Source organism: Ostrinia furnacalis, unplaced genomic scaffold (genome assembly GCF_004193835.3).
Source record: "Ostrinia furnacalis isolate ACB-3 unplaced genomic scaffold, ASM419383v2 OfSCF2600, whole genome shotgun sequence".
NCBI lineage: Eukaryota > Metazoa > Arthropoda > Insecta > Lepidoptera > Crambidae > Ostrinia > Ostrinia furnacalis.
In genome coordinates this window covers 746,839-765,158 of record NW_021132839.1, presented here as the reverse complement: position 1 = coordinate 765,158, position 18,320 = coordinate 746,839, and the positions used below count along the sequence as shown (strand labels likewise).

Here is an 18,320-nt window from a genome sequence, read left to right as displayed (position 1 = left end):
GGCGTAATTATTCTAAAATCCTCAAGAGACTAGTCAAAAATTTTTAAGTTCGCGATTGATTTTGATAATTTTTGATGTGTCTCAGTATTGTCCAAAAAGTGCACTTTCTGTTACTAGATTAACGGTATTGAGTAACAGAAACCGTTATTTGGAAGTAAAATTTCTGAACGAAAGGGGAATGACCTATTGACATTGTCAGTTTGACATTTCGTTTGTTGTGCTGTATTAATCAGCTGTATTTCTGCGTGTTTATTTTTTATTTCCCCAAATCCTGTGAAAATACGCCTTCAAAATGGTCAAAATAGCTCTGCAGATCAAGGCGACACTCGAATGTATAGATAAGCTGTACACCAACCATCCTCACTACCAGTGGTTTCTGAAACTGCGGTGTAGCTACTGTGGGGAGACTTCTGGCAAGTTCCACGACCTCACAGAAGCAGACAAGGTGCCGCTAAAGCACAACAGGTCCGAGACACATCTGCTGATAAAATGTAAACTATGCTCGAGGGAAAATAGCATGGATATTATTGAAGGAACCAACGGTAAGTGAATTTTAGGTTGTTTTTATAAGTAAATAAAATTATGTATGTGATAAAGAGACCGGCAATCATTGTTAAGTGAATTCGAAGGAGATTCTAAGAACCTAAAGATAATAGTCATGTACGTATTATAACAATAAAAATTATAAGTAATTAAATAATAAAATGTTGGAAGACATCCTGGTTAAAAAATAAAAACAAGAATATTTTGATGTATCTTTGTTTTTGAACCTCTTCTTACTAATCAATCTTTATCGTATTTCTTGCCACCTCACCTATGCTCCTTATTTATTAAGCCAAATCTAGTAAAATTGTCTTATAAATAAGCACTGTCTGTAATTTTTCAGGTGTATTCACAAGTGACGATGCAAACAAGTTCAAAACAATTGTGATATTTGACTGCAGAGGAGTGGAGCCCATCGACTTTGAACCTAAGTCCGGATGGATTGCTGAGGCAGAAAATGATGGTACCTGCTCATTTTTACATGATAATCATAAGTGCCACTTGTGGTCTAAACTGAATAAATATTTTTGATTTTGATTTTTGATAATTGATGGAACCTAAGAACATTTTATCCTGTTACTTCTACAGACTTATATTAGCTGTGAGACTGTAAATAGCTAGAGTTATGTAATAAACTACTCTGTAACATAATACAGTTTCCAAATAAATAAATTCATCTTTGCATGATACAAAGGTGAACTGGCAGTGAATGCTTTTAGCATTAAGTCCACATTTTTATAGTATTTTTTGTAACAGTTTTTAAATAAATAAATAGATCAAATTATGTACACTATGGCAAACAGCATAGATGTGATAGTAACTTTTTCAACACTGCTTTTGTTTATATTTTTGTAAAATAAAATATTATTTCATTAAAATATTTATTATTTAACTATCTTAAAAGCAGTTTTTTATCAGAGTTATATGGAAGAATTTTTGTATTTACAGAAATTATTCTATTTTTCCAGGCAAAAAGTTTGAAGATGTGGATTTAAGTGAAAAAGAATGGGCTGACTATGATGAAAAGAACCAAACCTCAGTTGGTGTGTATGAACTCGAGTGGCAATTCATCAAAGTCAAGTAATATTAAGTTCATTTTTATTATTGCATTTGTGAAATACATTTAATGAAATATTTAATAATAAATTACGTTAAGTATCTATTTGCTTTGTATTTTTATAAATACACACAATCAATCATTTGACTGACTGTTATATGCAATTATAAACTTTATTTAAACATAATTATTAAATACAATACATTATAATTTCTATTATGAAATTATCTGTCTAGATATTGTTACATGTTAACTTAGTTTAGAACTTTTTATTCATGTGGTCCTGTCAAGTATGGATTAAAACATTTGATTCATAAAATTAAATATTCTTTCAAATACACTATTATTAAATTATCTTGTTTCTCTATCGCTATACACAGGCAACATCAGCTTATGTCGTGGGACTAAGTTGTAACATATACGAAAATAATACGATATTTTTTTTATTAGGCTAGCTCCTTGGGCCTATCCATCTACCCCTAGGAAAAGCGATTTCCGCGTGCTTCTATAAGATACATACATGTAACCTTACGGGATGAAGTAACGCAAATACCGACTTTATCACCACCCCATAAATTCTTTCTGGAATAATCCTTAGCCAAAGAGAAACGTCAATCGTTTTAATTGAAAGAAATGTGCGTATACTTACCACCGCGCCAAGTGGTCTGTAACGATTTCAAGCGCGCTTCCTTGTGCCGTCATTAGAGAATCGCCCCTCAATAACCGGTCGGTTACTTATCAATAACATAACATTTGGTAGACGTAATTTAACATAAATAATAATAAAACTATTACGCGCCAATTGCGTATACATACACACAGGATGTTGATTTCAATCCTCGCCATATTTATTTAGATGATCTATTTATGACTTATATGTATGAACGCATTATCCACAAAAAAAAATTACAAACGAAAGGTTTATCATATTTTTTATGTTATTTTCTTATTAATGTTATTATTTTAGTTTATAATACATTGCAGTCTTAATAAAATTAATTTGTCTTCCGCTCATCCTCAGAAGCGATTAACTAAGGAAGAAAAATGCTATTCCCAATTTTTGTTTGTCTTACATAAGATGAAATTGACACAATCGATTGCATGCCGTCTCTTTACATTATTATTAAGTTAGAAAACTAATGAACACATTACCTTATTAGCGAAAGCAATTAATCATTCGCCGCGTCTCGCGGGGTGAGTGACACGGCGCCGTATAATTTGCCGCTAGAAGTCACTTGCACTAATTGTTGAGTCGGTTCGTTTCATTTCTTCTGGACGCGTGTAAGTGATCTTTTTGTTAGAGTTCAATCTGAGGAAACACCGATGTCTGACATCATAAGACCTTCGATGTAGCTCGAGGAAGTCCGTGTAACAATTTATTTGAAGTCAATAGATGCACACAGAAATGCCTAATACTTAGTTCTGTTAATAATCTCCAAACTTCACATCTTGCTGATGTGATCTTCTAAGAACGCGCGAGAAATCGCACACTGCAGGTAGAATTTGTGACATTTTTATTGCAAATTAAATTACAATTACCTACATTTACATTGACATTACCTATCATAGAAGATGAATGAAAACAAAAATTATCACAGTAGCATTCATTTACTCGATTCGTGGTCAACTCCCACACATTCACACGTCAATAACTTACAGATTATGCTATAAGGTACTAAATATTGTCCTGTAACTCCTAACTGCCACTTATTAAAAATTACTGAATAAGTATTTACAAAAACAATAATCCAATAAATATTGTTCAAGAGCTAGGCGTGGTGCTAATTGGCGTCGGCGTGGTCGTAACGGTGACTGTAACGTTTTCTGATTCTGCTGCATCTTTGTCGGATCGGGAGTGGAAGTCGTAGGCGGCGTTGCCGTGAGGCGTCACCGCGCTCCTGTCGTATTCGTCGTGTTCGTGTTGCTCCTGGTAGTACGACGGGTGGTTGACGTACACGGGCACCTCGACCGGCACTCGCACCGGCACCTTCACGGGATACGGCACTTTGACAGGATAAGGCACTTTCTTCTCTACCGGATAAGGTTTCGGAATGTACACCGGTACTTTTCTCTCCACCTCCACCTTCTGCGGGACCAAAACTTCGACCGGGTACGGCACCTTCTTCTCGATTTCGATCGGGTACGGAACTTTCTTTTCGACCGTGTAGGGAATAGGTTGGGGCACCTTGATCGTGAAGGGTTTGGGATAGGGCACTCGGTAGGGCACGTGCTTGACGACTTCGTAGGGTTCCTTGACCCGGACTTGGATGGGGTAGGGGACTTTTGTTTCGATGGGGTAGGGTTGGGGCACGAAGACTTTGACGGGCACGGGGTAGGGCACTTGTTTTTCGACGGGGACGGGCACGGGCACGGGGCGGTCGACGGGCACGCGGACCTCCACCGGGTAGGGCACGCGTTTCTCTACTGGCACGGGCACGGGCTGCGGCACCTTGACCTCCACGTGCTTCAGCACCGGCACCTGCTGCACCACCGGGTAGGGCTTGGGCACGTACTCCTTTTCCACGACCTTGTACGGCACCGGGTGCGGCACCTTGATCGCGATCGGGACCGGCACCTTCTTCTCCACCGTGACGGCGTACGGCACCGGCTTCTCAACTATCTTTATCTTGTCGACGGGCACCGGCACCTTCTTCTCTATAGCGACCGCGTACGGCTTCGGCACCTCCACTTTGTACGGAACTTTGACCGGTTTTTCAACCGTTTTGATGTATCTGTGATGATGGTGGTGGTGGTGATGCTTGATCTTCGTCACGACCCGCGGCTGGTGCACGTGGACGCGGCTCGCTTCCCCGTGGAGGTCCTCATGCACAAAGTGCGGCTGCGCACCTGGCTTCTCGCTGTAACCAGAATAATAAGGGTTCAATTGGCGCTTCTTCTTAAAATATACCATTTTTTTTCTCGACATTTCGGGCGCTTGAGATTGTGAATTTTGCTGGAAATTTGTTGTAAATTTTGCTGCAAATTTTGTTGTAAATTTTGCACGGGGATCAGTCCAAACGATTGTAAGTAAAGCATTCGTTTAGTCAAGTGAGATTGCTCGGGGCCGGTGACGTCTGATCGTCTACTTATGGGAGTCTGTTTCGGCTTCCTGCCGCGATAGTAGTGTGGCGGGACGATGGGTATCCAATCGTTAGGTTCGAACGTGGTGTAGTTGTAGAAGGGAGTGGTGGCCCTTACTTTGGGAATCCTGGTGACGGGACGGTACACGCGGCGCGGGGCAGCAGTGGTCGGGGAAGTGTCGTTCTTAAACACGTATCGGATCCTCGTCACGCTCGCGCTAGGAGATGAGTCATGTTCAGTGATGTCGGATCTGTTAGTCGGTGTCGTGTCATTAGTCGATTTTGTTTTATTTAACGTCGCATTCATTTTATCGAGAATTTTTTTCGGCCAGATTCTCTTTGTTCTGAGCGGTCGCTTTGTGGTAGTCGTAGTCCCAACTGTGGTGGGTGTCGTCACGTTGGGTCTCGGCGGCTTAACGAAGTCCGTTCGCACTCCAGTGATGGTTTGAACTGGCAAACTGAATTTCGGACTTTTTACGATCACCGTTTTGTTGTTTGGAGGAATTGGCGGTGGTTTGTTATAGATTATGGGTCGGGCCTGTTGTTTGGTGTAGTAAGTTTTCTTGTGGTGTGGTGGTAGAGGGATAACTTTCGGGTAGTTGTAAATCGCGTTCGGTGGTGGATATAGTTTTAGCGGTTGTGAGTATTGGGGCCTGGATGGGGGATGTTTCTGCACGGGGCCGTAGTAAGGCCGAGAGATATCGACATAGTATTTCTGCGGTGGTTTTTCGGGATGAATCGGCGGCTTGCTCGGCGGGCGCTGCTCCGGTTTGTGATCATGGCCGTTGGTCCTTACTGGTGGCTGAGTCGGTTCGGGCTTGGCTACGTACTTTGGGCCGTCTATGATTGTTAAAGCGTTTTTATTATTCGTCTCCTCGGCGATTTGGTCAAACTTGGGTTCGCTGTCATTCTGATTCGCCACGCCTGGTCCTGCATTGACGACGATCACTAACGCGATGATCAGGAATGCCGTCTGGAAAAGGAAATTTTAAAATAGTTTTCGAAATAAAAAGGTAAATATTATTTACAACGTAAAATCGCCACTAATGTTATTTTAACACGATTTCGTATTATTATACCAACAAAAAATGAAAACGTTAAAAGCAATAAAACATTAAATCGTTTAAATCGCTTGATATTATATGGCAATATTCAACAAGTAATTATGTTATACTAGCATTTCAACGATGTGTATAGTTAGCTACCGCGCATAGTTCTACGTTTTCCAATACAGCGAGTCCGAGTGCGGAAAAAGTGATTTACTCGTCAGAAAAAGTGTAAAATTAATTTACAAACGTAGGTGTTGTGGAGTTCCCAGCGATTTACGTCGCTTGCGTTTTTGTGCGCACGCGCAGTCGACACGCGACCTTCCGCGTCCATATTGGATGGAAAGAAGTCAATGAATAAGTATGGGGGTGTGGTGGGAGCATATTTGGGTGGCTTCCTAGTAAATACTGAGTTCCGATAATGATGAGCCCGGGTGAGCTGGAGCGGCTGAGGCTGGTCGCCGAGGCGCCGAAGGCGCCGATGGCGATCCAAAAAGCCGAAGCTGCGGAAGCAAGCGTGGGTGCCTGAGCCTCGTTACGCAAGGGCGGAAGGGCTGCACATCCCGCAGCGCCGGAGACGAGGAGATACCAATGCATGCTGCATGCTTGCTTTCATGCTGCATGCTCTGCATGCTTATCTACTCTATTAAATTATATATGATTTTTTTAAAGATACGAGTATGTCTGTTATAAAGTAAATTATTCTGAACAACAACATTATGAGTTGAAGTATGTTCTTAGTAACAACATTATTAATTAAAACAATATGATCAATGAATGTTATGAAGAAAAAAGATCTGAAAATAAAAATTATGTATTTTAAATGGTTCTTGGTAGTAACAGTATTGATAAAAAAATTATGATTACTAACTGTTATGAGCTCCGATGGTAGTAATAAAAATGTATGAATAAAAAAAGTATGAAAAATAAAATTATGAAGAGAGATTATTATGAACACAAATCGGTAGTAAGACAAAGAATAGGATTTAGAATTTTATGTGAGCCAATATAGAACCCTCTTCCACTTACATGGCCACCTATACTTTTTAAGCTCATTTATGTACTACACATTGTCGAAAATACTGCTACTCTTAAATTATTATGACTAAATTGTTTCCTTACATTTTAAATATTAACAGTAATCATGCAATGGGTCATATTCGCTGTCCGGAACTTATGCGAAAACTGTCCAGAAAATCAGGTAAGCTATAATTCTTAATTTATTACAATAACCTAATGTGCTAAATTACCCTATCGAAATTAGGATTTGCTGCTTTCTTATGAACACCAGTAAATTGCTGACGTTTTATATTAGAATCTTAATCTTATTGATTGCATAATAATCAGTGTTTGATTAGCGTGTAACTTATAATAATTTAGTATCTGTTCTGGGTTTCCAGGAAGTCATTTCTAAAATGACGTTGCAAGGTCCAGTGGACAACGAAGTGCTGCAAGAGATGGGTCTCACCCTCCACACCGATTCCCAGGGCAATTCGATAAAGGTCGTCCCGCTGCCAAGGAGCTAAGTCAGTCATAAATATGTATATGCCTACGTTGTTAATATTATACATATCTGCTTATACCAGGAAATCATGTAATTTATTATTAGAAATGCCAATACACAAATATTCATAAATTACATAAGGCGTAATTATTATTCTAAAATCCTCAAGTCGTGCTAGTTTTTTTAATTTTTGATTTGTCTCAGTATTCTTCTAAAAGTGCACTTCAGTCACGATTAACGGTATTGAGTAACGGTAACCGTTATTATTTCGGAAGTAGAATTTCTGAACGGAGGGGGTGATGACCTTTTGACGTTGTCAAAGTCTGACATTTCGTTTGTTGTGCTGAATTTCTGCGTGTTTATTTCCCCAAATCCTGTGAAAATACGGCTTCAAAATGGTCAAAATAGCTCTGCAGATCAAGGCGACACTCGAATGTATAGATAAGCTGTACACCAACCATCCTCACTACCAATGGTTTCTGAAACTGCGGTGTAGCTACTGTGGGGAGACATCTGGCAAGTTCCACGACCTCACAGAAGCAGACAAGGTGCCGCTAAAGCATAATAGGTCCGAGACCCATCTGCTGATAAAATGTAAACTGTGCTCGAGGGAAAATAGCATGGATATTATTGAGGGAACCAACGGTAAGGAATTAGAGGTTATGTTTTCGTAAATAAATTATGTATGTGATAAAGAGACCCGCAGTCAGTTAATTAGAAGGAGATCCTCAAAACCTAACATATATGTTAATGATAAGTAATTAAAGAATAAAATGTTGGAAGACATCTGGGTAAAAATTAAAAACAAGGATATTTTGATGTACCTATCTTTTTTTGAACCTCTTCCTACCTCTTATTACTTGTTACCTAACTCCTTATTTATTAAGCCAAACCTAGTAAAAGTAGTATTTCAAAAAGGCACTGTGCAATTTTTCAGGTGTATTCACAAGTGACGATGCAAACAAGTTCAAAACCATTGTGATGTTTGACTGCAGAGGAGTAGAACCTATCGACTTTGAACCCAAGTCAGGATGGATTGCCGAGGCTGAGAATGATGGTAACTGCTTAATGTTTCTTTCAATAACTACTCATATACTTAATATCTCTGCATGACCTAAAAGTTGACTGGCAGTGAATGCTTTTAGCATTAATTCACCTTCAATATTTTATTTTGTATGTGCATGTTAAATATTTCATTATGTAATTTTGTTGAACAATATATGTGACTTTGTGTGTGGCAAATAAATGTTTACTTACTTTACTAATTCCACCCTCTTACAATAATTTATGATACAATGTTTTGAAAAACAGATGAAATTACACCCAGAAAGAAAATACATTGTATAGTTTTGCTAATTGCTTTTTCTATACTACTTTTCTATAATTTTTTGTAAAATAATATTTCATTAAATTACTTATTTATGTGGATGTTTCTTTGCATTTATAGAAATTAATGTTTTTTTTCCAGGCAAAAAGTTTGAAGATGTGGATTTGAGTGAAAAAGAATGGGCTGATTATGATGAAAAGAACCAAACCTCAGTTGGTGTGTATGAACTTGAGTGGCAATTCATCAAAGTCAAGTAATATTAAGTTTATTTTTATTATTGCATTTGTGAAATACATTTATTGAAATATTTAATAATAAATTATGTTAAGTATCTATTTGCTTTGTATTTTTATAAATTCACACAATCAATCATTTGACTGACTGACTGTTATATGCAATTATAAACTTTATTTAAACATAATTATTAAATACGTTATATCTATTATAAAATTATATCTGTCTAGATACTGTTACATGTTAATTAGCTTATAGTTTAGAACTTTTTATTTGTCTGGTCCTGTCAAATATAGATTACCTAACACTTGATTAATTACAATATTACTATAATAAATATCCTTGGAACGGTTATAAACAATAATACTGTAAAGTTTCATCAAAATCCGTTAAGTAGTTTTTGCATGAAAGAGTAATAATCATCCAGACATCCAAACTTTTGCATTTATAATATTAGTAGGATTACGGGATAAAGTAACGCGAATACCGACTTTCGTCACCACCCCATAAATTCTTTCTGGAATAATCCTTAGCCAAAGAGAAACGTCAATCGTTTTAATTGAAAGAAATGTGCGTATACTTACCGCCGCGCCAAGTGGTCTGTAACGATTTCAAGCGCGCTTCCTTGTGCCGTCATTAGAGAATCGCCCCTCAATAACCGGTCGGTTACTTATCAATAACATAACATTTGGTAGACGTAATTTAACATAAATAATAATCAAACTATTACGCGCCAATTGCGTATACATACAGGGTGTTGATTTCAATCCTCGCCATATTCATTTAGGTGATCTATTTATGAACGCATAATCCGCAAAAAAAAATTACAAACGAAAGGTTTATCATATTTTTTATGTTATTTTGTTATTAATGTTATTATTTTAGTTTATAATACATTGCAGTCTTAATAAAATTAATTTGTCTTCCGGTCATCCTCAGAAGCGATTAACTAAGGAAGAAAAATGCTATTCCCAATTTTTGTTTGTCTTACATAAGATGAAATTGACACAATCGAATTGCATGCCGTCTCTTTACATTATTATAAAGTTAGAAAACTAATGAACACNTCCATTACAAAAACAATTTGAATTTGAAGTCACTGTAAAACTTGTATAAATCACTTGGAAACCATTAGCAGAAAGTTCTCCAAAGTTTTGGTTCCTATTAGCTGTCTACTCACAGTCCATTTTCACAGTAAACACATCCGTATTATCACTGTTATCATCACAAATCACTTTTCACTTGATTTATCACTGGCCACAATCACAGCACTCCGGAAAAAAAACGAAAAAATTGACGTTCAAAAATGGCGGCGAAAATTCCCGCGCTTCCGAGCTTTCCCGCGTTTTTCAGCTGAGGTACCTACCGAAAGGTGTTGCATAGTGGGCATCGGCGGCCGGTCACTGGCATGAAACGTACGTATTGAGGGCCGGAGGAAGCGCCACTCACTTATATAGCATTCGCGTAATGGGTGGCTGGGTTTCGGGACGCCACTTTCTCTGCCAAGGCCAATTTACCGAATGTTCTAATAATTCTTCCCCTAACCTTACCATATTTAAACATATTTAAATTGACTGAGTCTGAAACCAAAGGATACCTTACTCAAAGGAGTATCATCACACGAGCGCTAATCGACAAATAACCCAATATTGTCAAGGAATTACATAAAGATAATTATGTAATTTCTGTTGTTGTACTTGTGATTAACCTTAGGCCCTAAAGTTTGACCTCATTATTAAATGATTGATTTCTTCACTGATTGTAGATTTTGAAGCAGTAATAGGGTTTGGTAATTATTTTAAACACAGACTCATACCATATCGCTAGGTAAATAAAACATTTGTGATAGATTTTTCTGGAATTGGTACATAATGTATTGTAAGAACTTCATTTCATTCCAGCGTTTTTAATTCGTTGTATTAATTTCAATAAATAAGCGTTCTACTTTGTGTAAATGTTTCATAATAAATCGACGAGTAAATAGGTTTATTGACAGGATTAATTATTTACTTAATCAAAACTTGATGCGATACACTAAATCAGATTCAATTATCGTTAAAATTAATATTACCTACTTACATAAGTCTTATTAAATAGGACTTATTTGTTTTACTAATATTTATTATTGTCTTATGTAATATCGATAACTAACTCTAGTAAATTTTGAGTTCAGCTAAAGTAAATACAACATTATGGAAACTGTAAATAGATTCTGCAATGAGCTGATCTGAATTTCAACAGGTTACAATAAATAATATATCATTCGATATAACATCGATTACCAACGTTTAGGTAAGATTTTCCAAATAACTTTTATGTGGGCCTATTGCGGTGATTTCATTTCCTTTTCGACGAATAACTACGCAACGCCCTTACCTAACGCTGGATTCTGATCGCCCAATCCTTCGTTATCCAACAGACGATGTGTATTAGAAAAACTGAATAAATAAACGCTATATGCACTACAGGCTGATCTTTTTTGAAACAGCAGATATTCTGGGTGAAGAAACTCTAAAGGGTGGTATTATGAAATACATACGATTCCATGACACTCAATCGACGATTCTAACTCAGTTTAGCTAAATTGTTCTAACCAATCGTTTCAGTATCAAATCAATAAATTGGAAAAAGTTACTCATATCAATGCTCAAAAACCTAACATGTTTTAGACACAGAATGTTCAAAACTACTTGAACTTCGGTTTGCACTATTTTGTAAAGAACATAACACGCAAAAATACAATTTAAAACATCAGAAAGAAAGAAAGAAACATTTATTGCCATGGACATCACAAAAGACAAAAGTGGTAAAATAAAAAAAAGCAAATAAGACATAGAGGTGACATAAAACATACAATGAATGAGCAAGTAAACTAAGCAGTGCCACCCTGTCGCACAGCGATGCCCATCGCAATGGGACCCCACTCAGCTCAGCATATGCCGTGGCCCCCGGTGAGGGAAGCCACGACACTGGTTTTCAGTGAACATCATCAAGAATGGTTAATTTAAATGGTCCGATATTTTAATGGGCCCTTGTTATAAATACTATAGCCTAGCTAGAACTTCCCTATAAAAGATACAAAAACAACACCCCGTGTAAGAGCACATTTCCCTATTTCCGTTCTTCCGCACGGCCATGCGTGAGAGTTTGCGCAACACAACAAACACGCGAGGCGGTGAAAAATAGCCTTCAAGCTAAACTATCGTAAACACAAGTATTACTGTCTTTCATAGCATTTTAAATGGTAAATAAGTATAATTTGTGTCTAAGTAGTTTTGTCCATATACAGTTTATAATTACCTACTATAAGTATATTGTTACAAAAATATTGTCCGTTTAGAACAATAAAGTCATATTAAACGGTAAATTCCAATCATTTTAAAGCAAGATTCCGTGTAAAATTTATTGAAATTAAATAAACAATAACTTATTTTCATCAATTATACTAATTGTGTTGTCTTGGCATTTATTTTATGAGCTGTCTTTAAATTAATTTACTTGAGTACATTATGTAAATGCAGCTGCATTTATACAGGCTTGGATTACAGGACAACTTGATTTATTAGAAAATATTTCTAATGCCTTAAAATATTATAAAACATTTACATTTACCAACAAGCACATACATTTGTTACTACTCTATAACATAAATCACGTATCTATACTACCTATAACATAATCTAGTCGTTTAAATAACAATAAAACTGTTTAAATAAGATACATAGAGAAGAGAACCTATCTAGACCTACATCAAGTCACACATAAAACTTTTCCCGCTGGCGGAATTCGAACTCGCAACCGTATCTACTCAAGCGAACCACTAAACTATGTAGCCTGTGTTACAAAATGAACCACAAAACTCGAATTAATCTCAAGCACAGACAAAAGTCAATAATTAAAGATATTTGGTAAGTAAAGACTTCGCTATTCGGTAAAGAGAACAAACTGGATGCAGACAGCTCAGCCCCCCTAGACAAAACGCACTTTTTGATCGAATCGAAAATCGAATCCGTCAAAACTCCATACAAAAAAGGGGCTTTTCGACCACTTTTCGACTGGTTTGCGATTATAATTTGCACTTTGTCTAGACCCAGAGGACCGGTCGAAAATCCTTCGTCTAGCAGTAGACGTCATTTGGCTGAAACGAGCGAATGAAAGACGCGGTACTAGCAGTCTATGGCTCGTACAAGAACGGCATCATAATTTAAAATCAAGCATATTAGCTAAGAAAGCGATCGCCGGCGGCGGACGGAGTGTTTTTGCGAACATTTTTACATTATCGCGTAAATTATTACTGCACGCCATATTACGTTGATACAGAAATATTAACTTTAATTATTCGTTTATAGCACCTTATTAGATAATTGACTAAATATGGTGGCGCGTATAAGTTACCTGTGATTCATATAAGGTATTAAATTTTAATGGTTATTTGTTCACGCAACGTGAATAGAAAATATTAATTTGCACCAAACAACTCCTCAGCCGCCTTTATTGCAATGACAATCAGTCAGATTGGGTAATTTTCGTTTTATTTATTATTGTATTTTTTTTTATTAACGACGACGTTTTTAGTTGATTAAAAGACTATTAAAACAATCCACCCAAAGTGGTTTTAAAACGAATAGGTATGTACCTATTCGTTTTAAAACCACTTTGGGTGGATTTTCATACGTAATTTAATCATAGAACTGAAAAATATTCTTTATCATTCATCCAATCCATTACTTTAGGAACCTACTCAGTTATTCGCTATGTTTTTAGTGTATTGTAAATAGCATGCCTAATTTAACCACTTTTAGTTATTTTTTTAATGGACATTTACACATTAAGGAAGTAATAGTTTAATTTTGTTTAAGCTCTGCAATTTACTACTTTAGATCCTATCTGTGGACAATGGTGCTGGTTGCATTGTTACAAAATTTTCAAATTATTAAGATTTAGTACATAAGCCCTCAATGTAACTGTTTGTTGTCCCAAATAAAGAGAAAAAAAAAGACATTAGGAGGGTTGTTCAATGCGTCTTAGGCCCTGCTGCCTCAGTGGCAGTGTGAATTATGCGTGTTTATTTTGGAACACCCTGTACATGACTGTTACCTTACTTTGGAGTTACGACTTTTCCGTACGAGATTAAGCACTATCTAGATTCTAGACTACTAATAAAAAAATAATTTCACATGTAACAAAAAGGTTTAATATAAAGTCTTCAAAATAATATTTACAATACATACTGTAAAAGAGGTTTGTATCATCACTGGATCTCCTTTAAGATCTTCAGCCGGTACTTGTCATCAGGGAACCTCATCTTGACGAGCTGGCGTATCTCCTCGCAGGAGTAGCGTAGAGGAAGCTCCACGTCCCGTGACCATAGAGATGATAACTCTAGCAGTTGGGCTTTGAGGAGTTGTGGCAGCTTGGTGAACTTACTCCAGACGTCTATCTTGCTCTCGAAGGGGATTGGCTCCTGGAAGTATGGGAGAGTATTACATAGATAGATAAATACTTTATTGCACACCACACAAAAGGAAATAAACAAAAGACACGATACAATTTCGGTGGTTTAGTAAGGTAGGCGGTAGGTAGATAAAAGAAATACAGTGTTATTCCTGTAAAATTCCGACACATTACTTTGCGTACAACATGGAATGTCCCAAACAATTTAAGTTTGGAGATTATTGCAAGACATTATCTGTTTATCTGGTTATGAACTAACTTTTAATACACAAAGTACATTAAATAAACAAGGAATGTGGATTACTTGCCAATAAATAATAATCTTACCTCAAACAGTCCCGCAATATCCTTAATAGTTTCTTCAAGCCGAACTGCCATCATGTAAACCAACTCTTCCGAAATAGGTTTAGTATCAGCAAAAACTCTTATCAACACTGATTGGCACAGGGTCTGGATCAACGCGCAGAGAGACTTCTCATACATGCGAGGAGGCAGGATATGTTGCCAGGCGTTCCTCAAGGTTTTTAGTAGGAGCACGGCATCGTTGACTGCTGTGTCGAACTGTTCGTAGCGGTCTTGGCTCCAGGGTTGCGCGTCTGGGGGTCCTAAGAAAGTTTCAGTTTATTTTATTTATTTAAAGACTTTATTGCACACTCATAAGAATGTTCCGTACAAAAAGGCGAGCTTAATGCCATAAGGCATTCTCTACCAGCTGACCTTGAGCAAAACAGAGAATTTGAGTAGGTGGTGCTAAAAAGCTACAAAAATTTTACAGAGTTATAGCACAGAATAATAATAAGTACTATAGGTTCTAAAATCAAGGAAAAAACCTTACTTGTTGGTAGTTTTACTATTAGATCCTTAAAAAGTTGTTCATATTCACATGTAGTTCGTTTTATATGTTTCAGCCAAATGACGTTCACAGCTGGACACATGCCTCCCCCAAGGATTTCCTCAACGACCGGTCCTGCGCTGGTACTTCCCCTTCACCAGATCGTCGGTTCACCTAGTGGAGGGCCTGCCCATAGTCCGTGGTCACTACTCCTCATTCACATGTAGATAAACTCTAATAATAAATAGGTATGCAACTTACCCCTACACTCCACAGTTTCCACAATCTTATTCTTCTGTTTCTGGAGGTACAAGGACATTTTCTCCAGCGCTAACACCCTCAAGTCCTGGATGCTGTCCAGCAGCAGAGTAGCCAGTAGGTCAGCCAGCGGTTCCGGAAGCGAGGCCTTCCATGGCGGCCCGAGTAGACCGTGCGCAAGGTAGAAGCAGTTGTTGAAAAATAGCGCTGTGGAAGCAGGAATGTTGTGTTGAATGGAGATCAGTTTCAATGGAGCCTGGTAAAGATTCAGAAAGGCAGAGACAACAATAAAGATCCTTTATCTGCCAGATATCTGGTGAACTAGGCCTTAAGTTGAAGTCACATTAAAAAATCAAGTTACAGTCAGCTGTGCAAGTTGAGCAATGTGAAACAAATTCAAAGAAACATAGATTAAATAATCATTATCAAGTCATAGCTTTAGTAGTAAAGGACAGTGCCAATCCATGTATGGAAGTTGGACCAAGTGCTGCCCAGAATGAAACTATAGTGCATTTTGTTCCTCAGGCCAATACTAATTTGTAAACCGGAGCGCACTGAAATCTATCCCTGGAGTTAAGAGAAAAAAAGAGTTTTGTTTGGATTTATTTACATACAAAATATCATCGATGTATACCAACTACGCATAAGATTGCGCAATTTTGGCATTAAATAACACTCGCTATGTTGAACTTAACCATACTGCATCCGTACACCTTACTTTAGTACGACTTCGACATTATTTATAAGCGATCAAGCGCTGTTGCAGTAGTTTGGTTAGTTGACCGAAATTAATTATTTCCAAAATGGAGCAAGAAGTTTCAGCTTACAGTAACTTTAATAATCGATTTTAATACACCAATAAATTGATTTTTCGCAAGGATAGAGAACTAAAACTTCTTGCTTCATTTTGAAAATAATGATTTCTGTCAACTAACCAAACTATTGCAACAGCGCTAGATCGCTTATAAATAATGTCGAAATCGTACTAAAGTAAGGTGTACGGATGCAGTATGGTTAAGTTCAACATAACGAGTGTTATTTAATGCCAAAATCGCGAAATCTTATGCGTAATACGTATACATCGATGATATTTTATATGTAAATATTTCAAAACAAAACTCTTTTTTTCTCTTAACTCCAGGGATAGATTGCAGTGCGCTTCGGTTTACACATTAGTATTGGCCTGAGGAACAAAATGCACTATGGGTTGATTCTGGGCAGCACTTGGTCCAGACCCTGGCACTATCCTTTATATTTTTTACTAACCAATTTCTAAAGGACTGTTTTCTAAATACGTCTCACAGTTCTGTGGGACGATACATTGGTACATAACAGCAACGTCTTTTATGTACATTGCAAGTTTTTGCCTGTATTTCTCAGGTAATTTCACGCTTTCCTCCAAATGGTCCACAATAAGAGCCATTATCTTTCTCACATTCTGTGATATCACACATTTTGGCAGAAATAGAGGCTTGTTTATGTCCCACAAACTATCTTTATCTGTCACATCTAAAATAGACTCGTTCTCAGCAGACGTAGTAGAGCCTACCTCAATTGGAGAACACAGAATGCTCTCCATTAGAAGGTCGCGGACATCAGACAATAACTTATCGCATTTCTTATTAAAGAATACGCATTCTGTATCATTTACATATTGATTCAGTGGCGATTTCTCAGCGTCCACGAATTTGAGGTCAATCAAGAACTTGTTGAAAACATCTAGCTCCTCTACAATTTCTGTGTAAGCCTTATAACTAGTGCTACACGAAGGCAGCTTCTTTTGAATACAGTCTTTTATAATCTTATCAAAGAACTTCCCACGGATGGAATCAGCAAACACTTCAATGAATTTACGGTCACCCTCAAATTGTGATCCGAGTGTCGATTCAAGGAATTCAAAGATTGCAGTTAAATTATTGAAAATTGACTGGTAATTTGGCTTCTTGGGATCATTTAAATCTATTTTAATGTTGAACACTATAGCACCAATGTCATCTTCGGTAAATATTTCACAGTTATATCTGATAACATTATGTAAAAGTTGATCTATAAAAAAGTGAGAAAATAAACCCAGTTCTGCATTCAACCTTTCAATAGAATACAGGGTTTTCAGTATTTTTTGAATTAAAGTTGGGTCACTTTGTTGGACAGACAGAGAGTAAGTAAGGTAGTATACATTCTTTTTCTCTGTCCACTGGAAGATTTCTTCCCATTCTGTGCTCAATTGCGCTGCATATAAGGCTAATTGGTTTTCAGCTTGGGCTTTCAAGTTCTTGAGTCCTTCTTGTAGTTTATCTCCAAATTTTAAGTTTTTCAGTTGGTTCTGTAGCTCTCTAATGCTTAACATGGCATCGCTATAGTTGTACCTACCAAAATCATGGTTTGCCTTTTCTAGAATCTTCTTGCTTTCAGCAACGATGCACAAATCTTTAAGAAGTTTAAAATCCTTGTTCAGTTTATCACAACTTTTGATGAACTCCTCACCTTTCATACCGTAGTTAGTGCGCATATTTTCAACATCGTGGATTATGGTAGTGTAATCCTTTATAATATTAGCTCTTCTGTTTTTATAGTTTAACTGCTCTAAGCTCTTGGTTAGAGTAAAAGTGATGTAGGTATCAGTAAAATATTGTTGTAAAGCGAACGATAACAGTTGGATCCTTTCCGTCAGTTCTTTTACTACAGGGACAAGCGCATCACAATGCTTTTTCAACTCCTCACTTGTAGCATTGTCAGCTTCTTGTAACACAGCACTTAATAAACTCATTTTTAGTGATTTTAAATTAATTTAATTCTTTTGTTTCGGTTACAGAAAATCCACAACAATGTATTACTTTTCTCTATGATCCACAACACCGACGATCAAGTTCAAATTTGAATTTGACAAGTTTGACATTCACAAACATGACATAAAATCAGTGGCAAAATTACGAACTATAGATGACCCACGCTGAACTGTCCCGCCAAACTCAATGACAGGGGGGC

At 37.1% G+C, this 18,320-nt stretch overlaps 4 protein-coding genes across 5 annotated transcripts; 3 read left to right on the top strand and 1 right to left on the bottom strand.

Moving 5' to 3' along the window:
- The first annotated feature begins 205 nt into the window (after nt 1-205).
- Nucleotides 206-1,665, top strand: LOC114355974 (UPF0587 protein GA18326). Its single transcript, XM_028309043.1, has 3 exons — nt 206-542; nt 887-1,006; nt 1,512-1,665. The coding sequence occupies exons 1-3, from the start codon at nt 293-295 to the stop codon at nt 1,625-1,627; spliced, it is 486 nt and encodes a 161-aa protein (XP_028164844.1). The 5' UTR covers nt 206-292; the 3' UTR covers nt 1,628-1,665.
- On the top strand, nt 218-8,864 carry LOC114355973 (UPF0587 protein GA18326-like). 2 transcript variants are annotated; one of them, XM_028309042.1, is made up of 4 exons: nt 218-295; nt 7,629-7,875; nt 8,168-8,287; nt 8,699-8,858. In XM_028309042.1, exons 1-4 carry the CDS (start codon nt 293-295, stop codon nt 8,812-8,814), a joined length of 486 nt encoding a protein of 161 aa, XP_028164843.1. In that variant the 5' UTR covers nt 218-292; the 3' UTR covers nt 8,815-8,858. The 2 variants fall into 2 exon arrangements, with proteins under 2 accessions (XP_028164843.1, XP_028164841.1); XM_028309040.1 differs by lacking the exon at nt 218-295 and having other exon boundaries at nt 7,542-7,875; nt 8,699-8,864.
- LOC114355976 (uncharacterized) lies at nt 2,721-18,265 on the bottom strand. The gene is made up of 7 exons (XM_028309045.1): nt 18,191-18,265; nt 16,602-18,160; nt 15,339-15,542; nt 14,573-14,850; nt 14,103-14,255; nt 4,597-5,653; nt 2,721-4,543 (listed from the first exon to the last, which is right to left on the bottom strand). Exons 2-7 carry the CDS (start codon nt 18,100-18,102, stop codon nt 3,363-3,365), a joined length of 4,374 nt encoding a protein of 1,457 aa, XP_028164846.1. The 5' UTR covers nt 18,103-18,160; nt 18,191-18,265; the 3' UTR covers nt 2,721-3,362.
- LOC114355975 (ataxin-10-like) lies at nt 6,799-7,331 on the top strand. Its single transcript, XM_028309044.1, has 2 exons — nt 6,799-6,927; nt 7,127-7,331. The coding sequence occupies exons 1-2, from the start codon at nt 6,871-6,873 to the stop codon at nt 7,250-7,252; spliced, it is 183 nt and encodes a 60-aa protein (XP_028164845.1). The 5' UTR covers nt 6,799-6,870; the 3' UTR covers nt 7,253-7,331.
- Nucleotides 18,266-18,320: the final 55 nt, after the last annotated feature.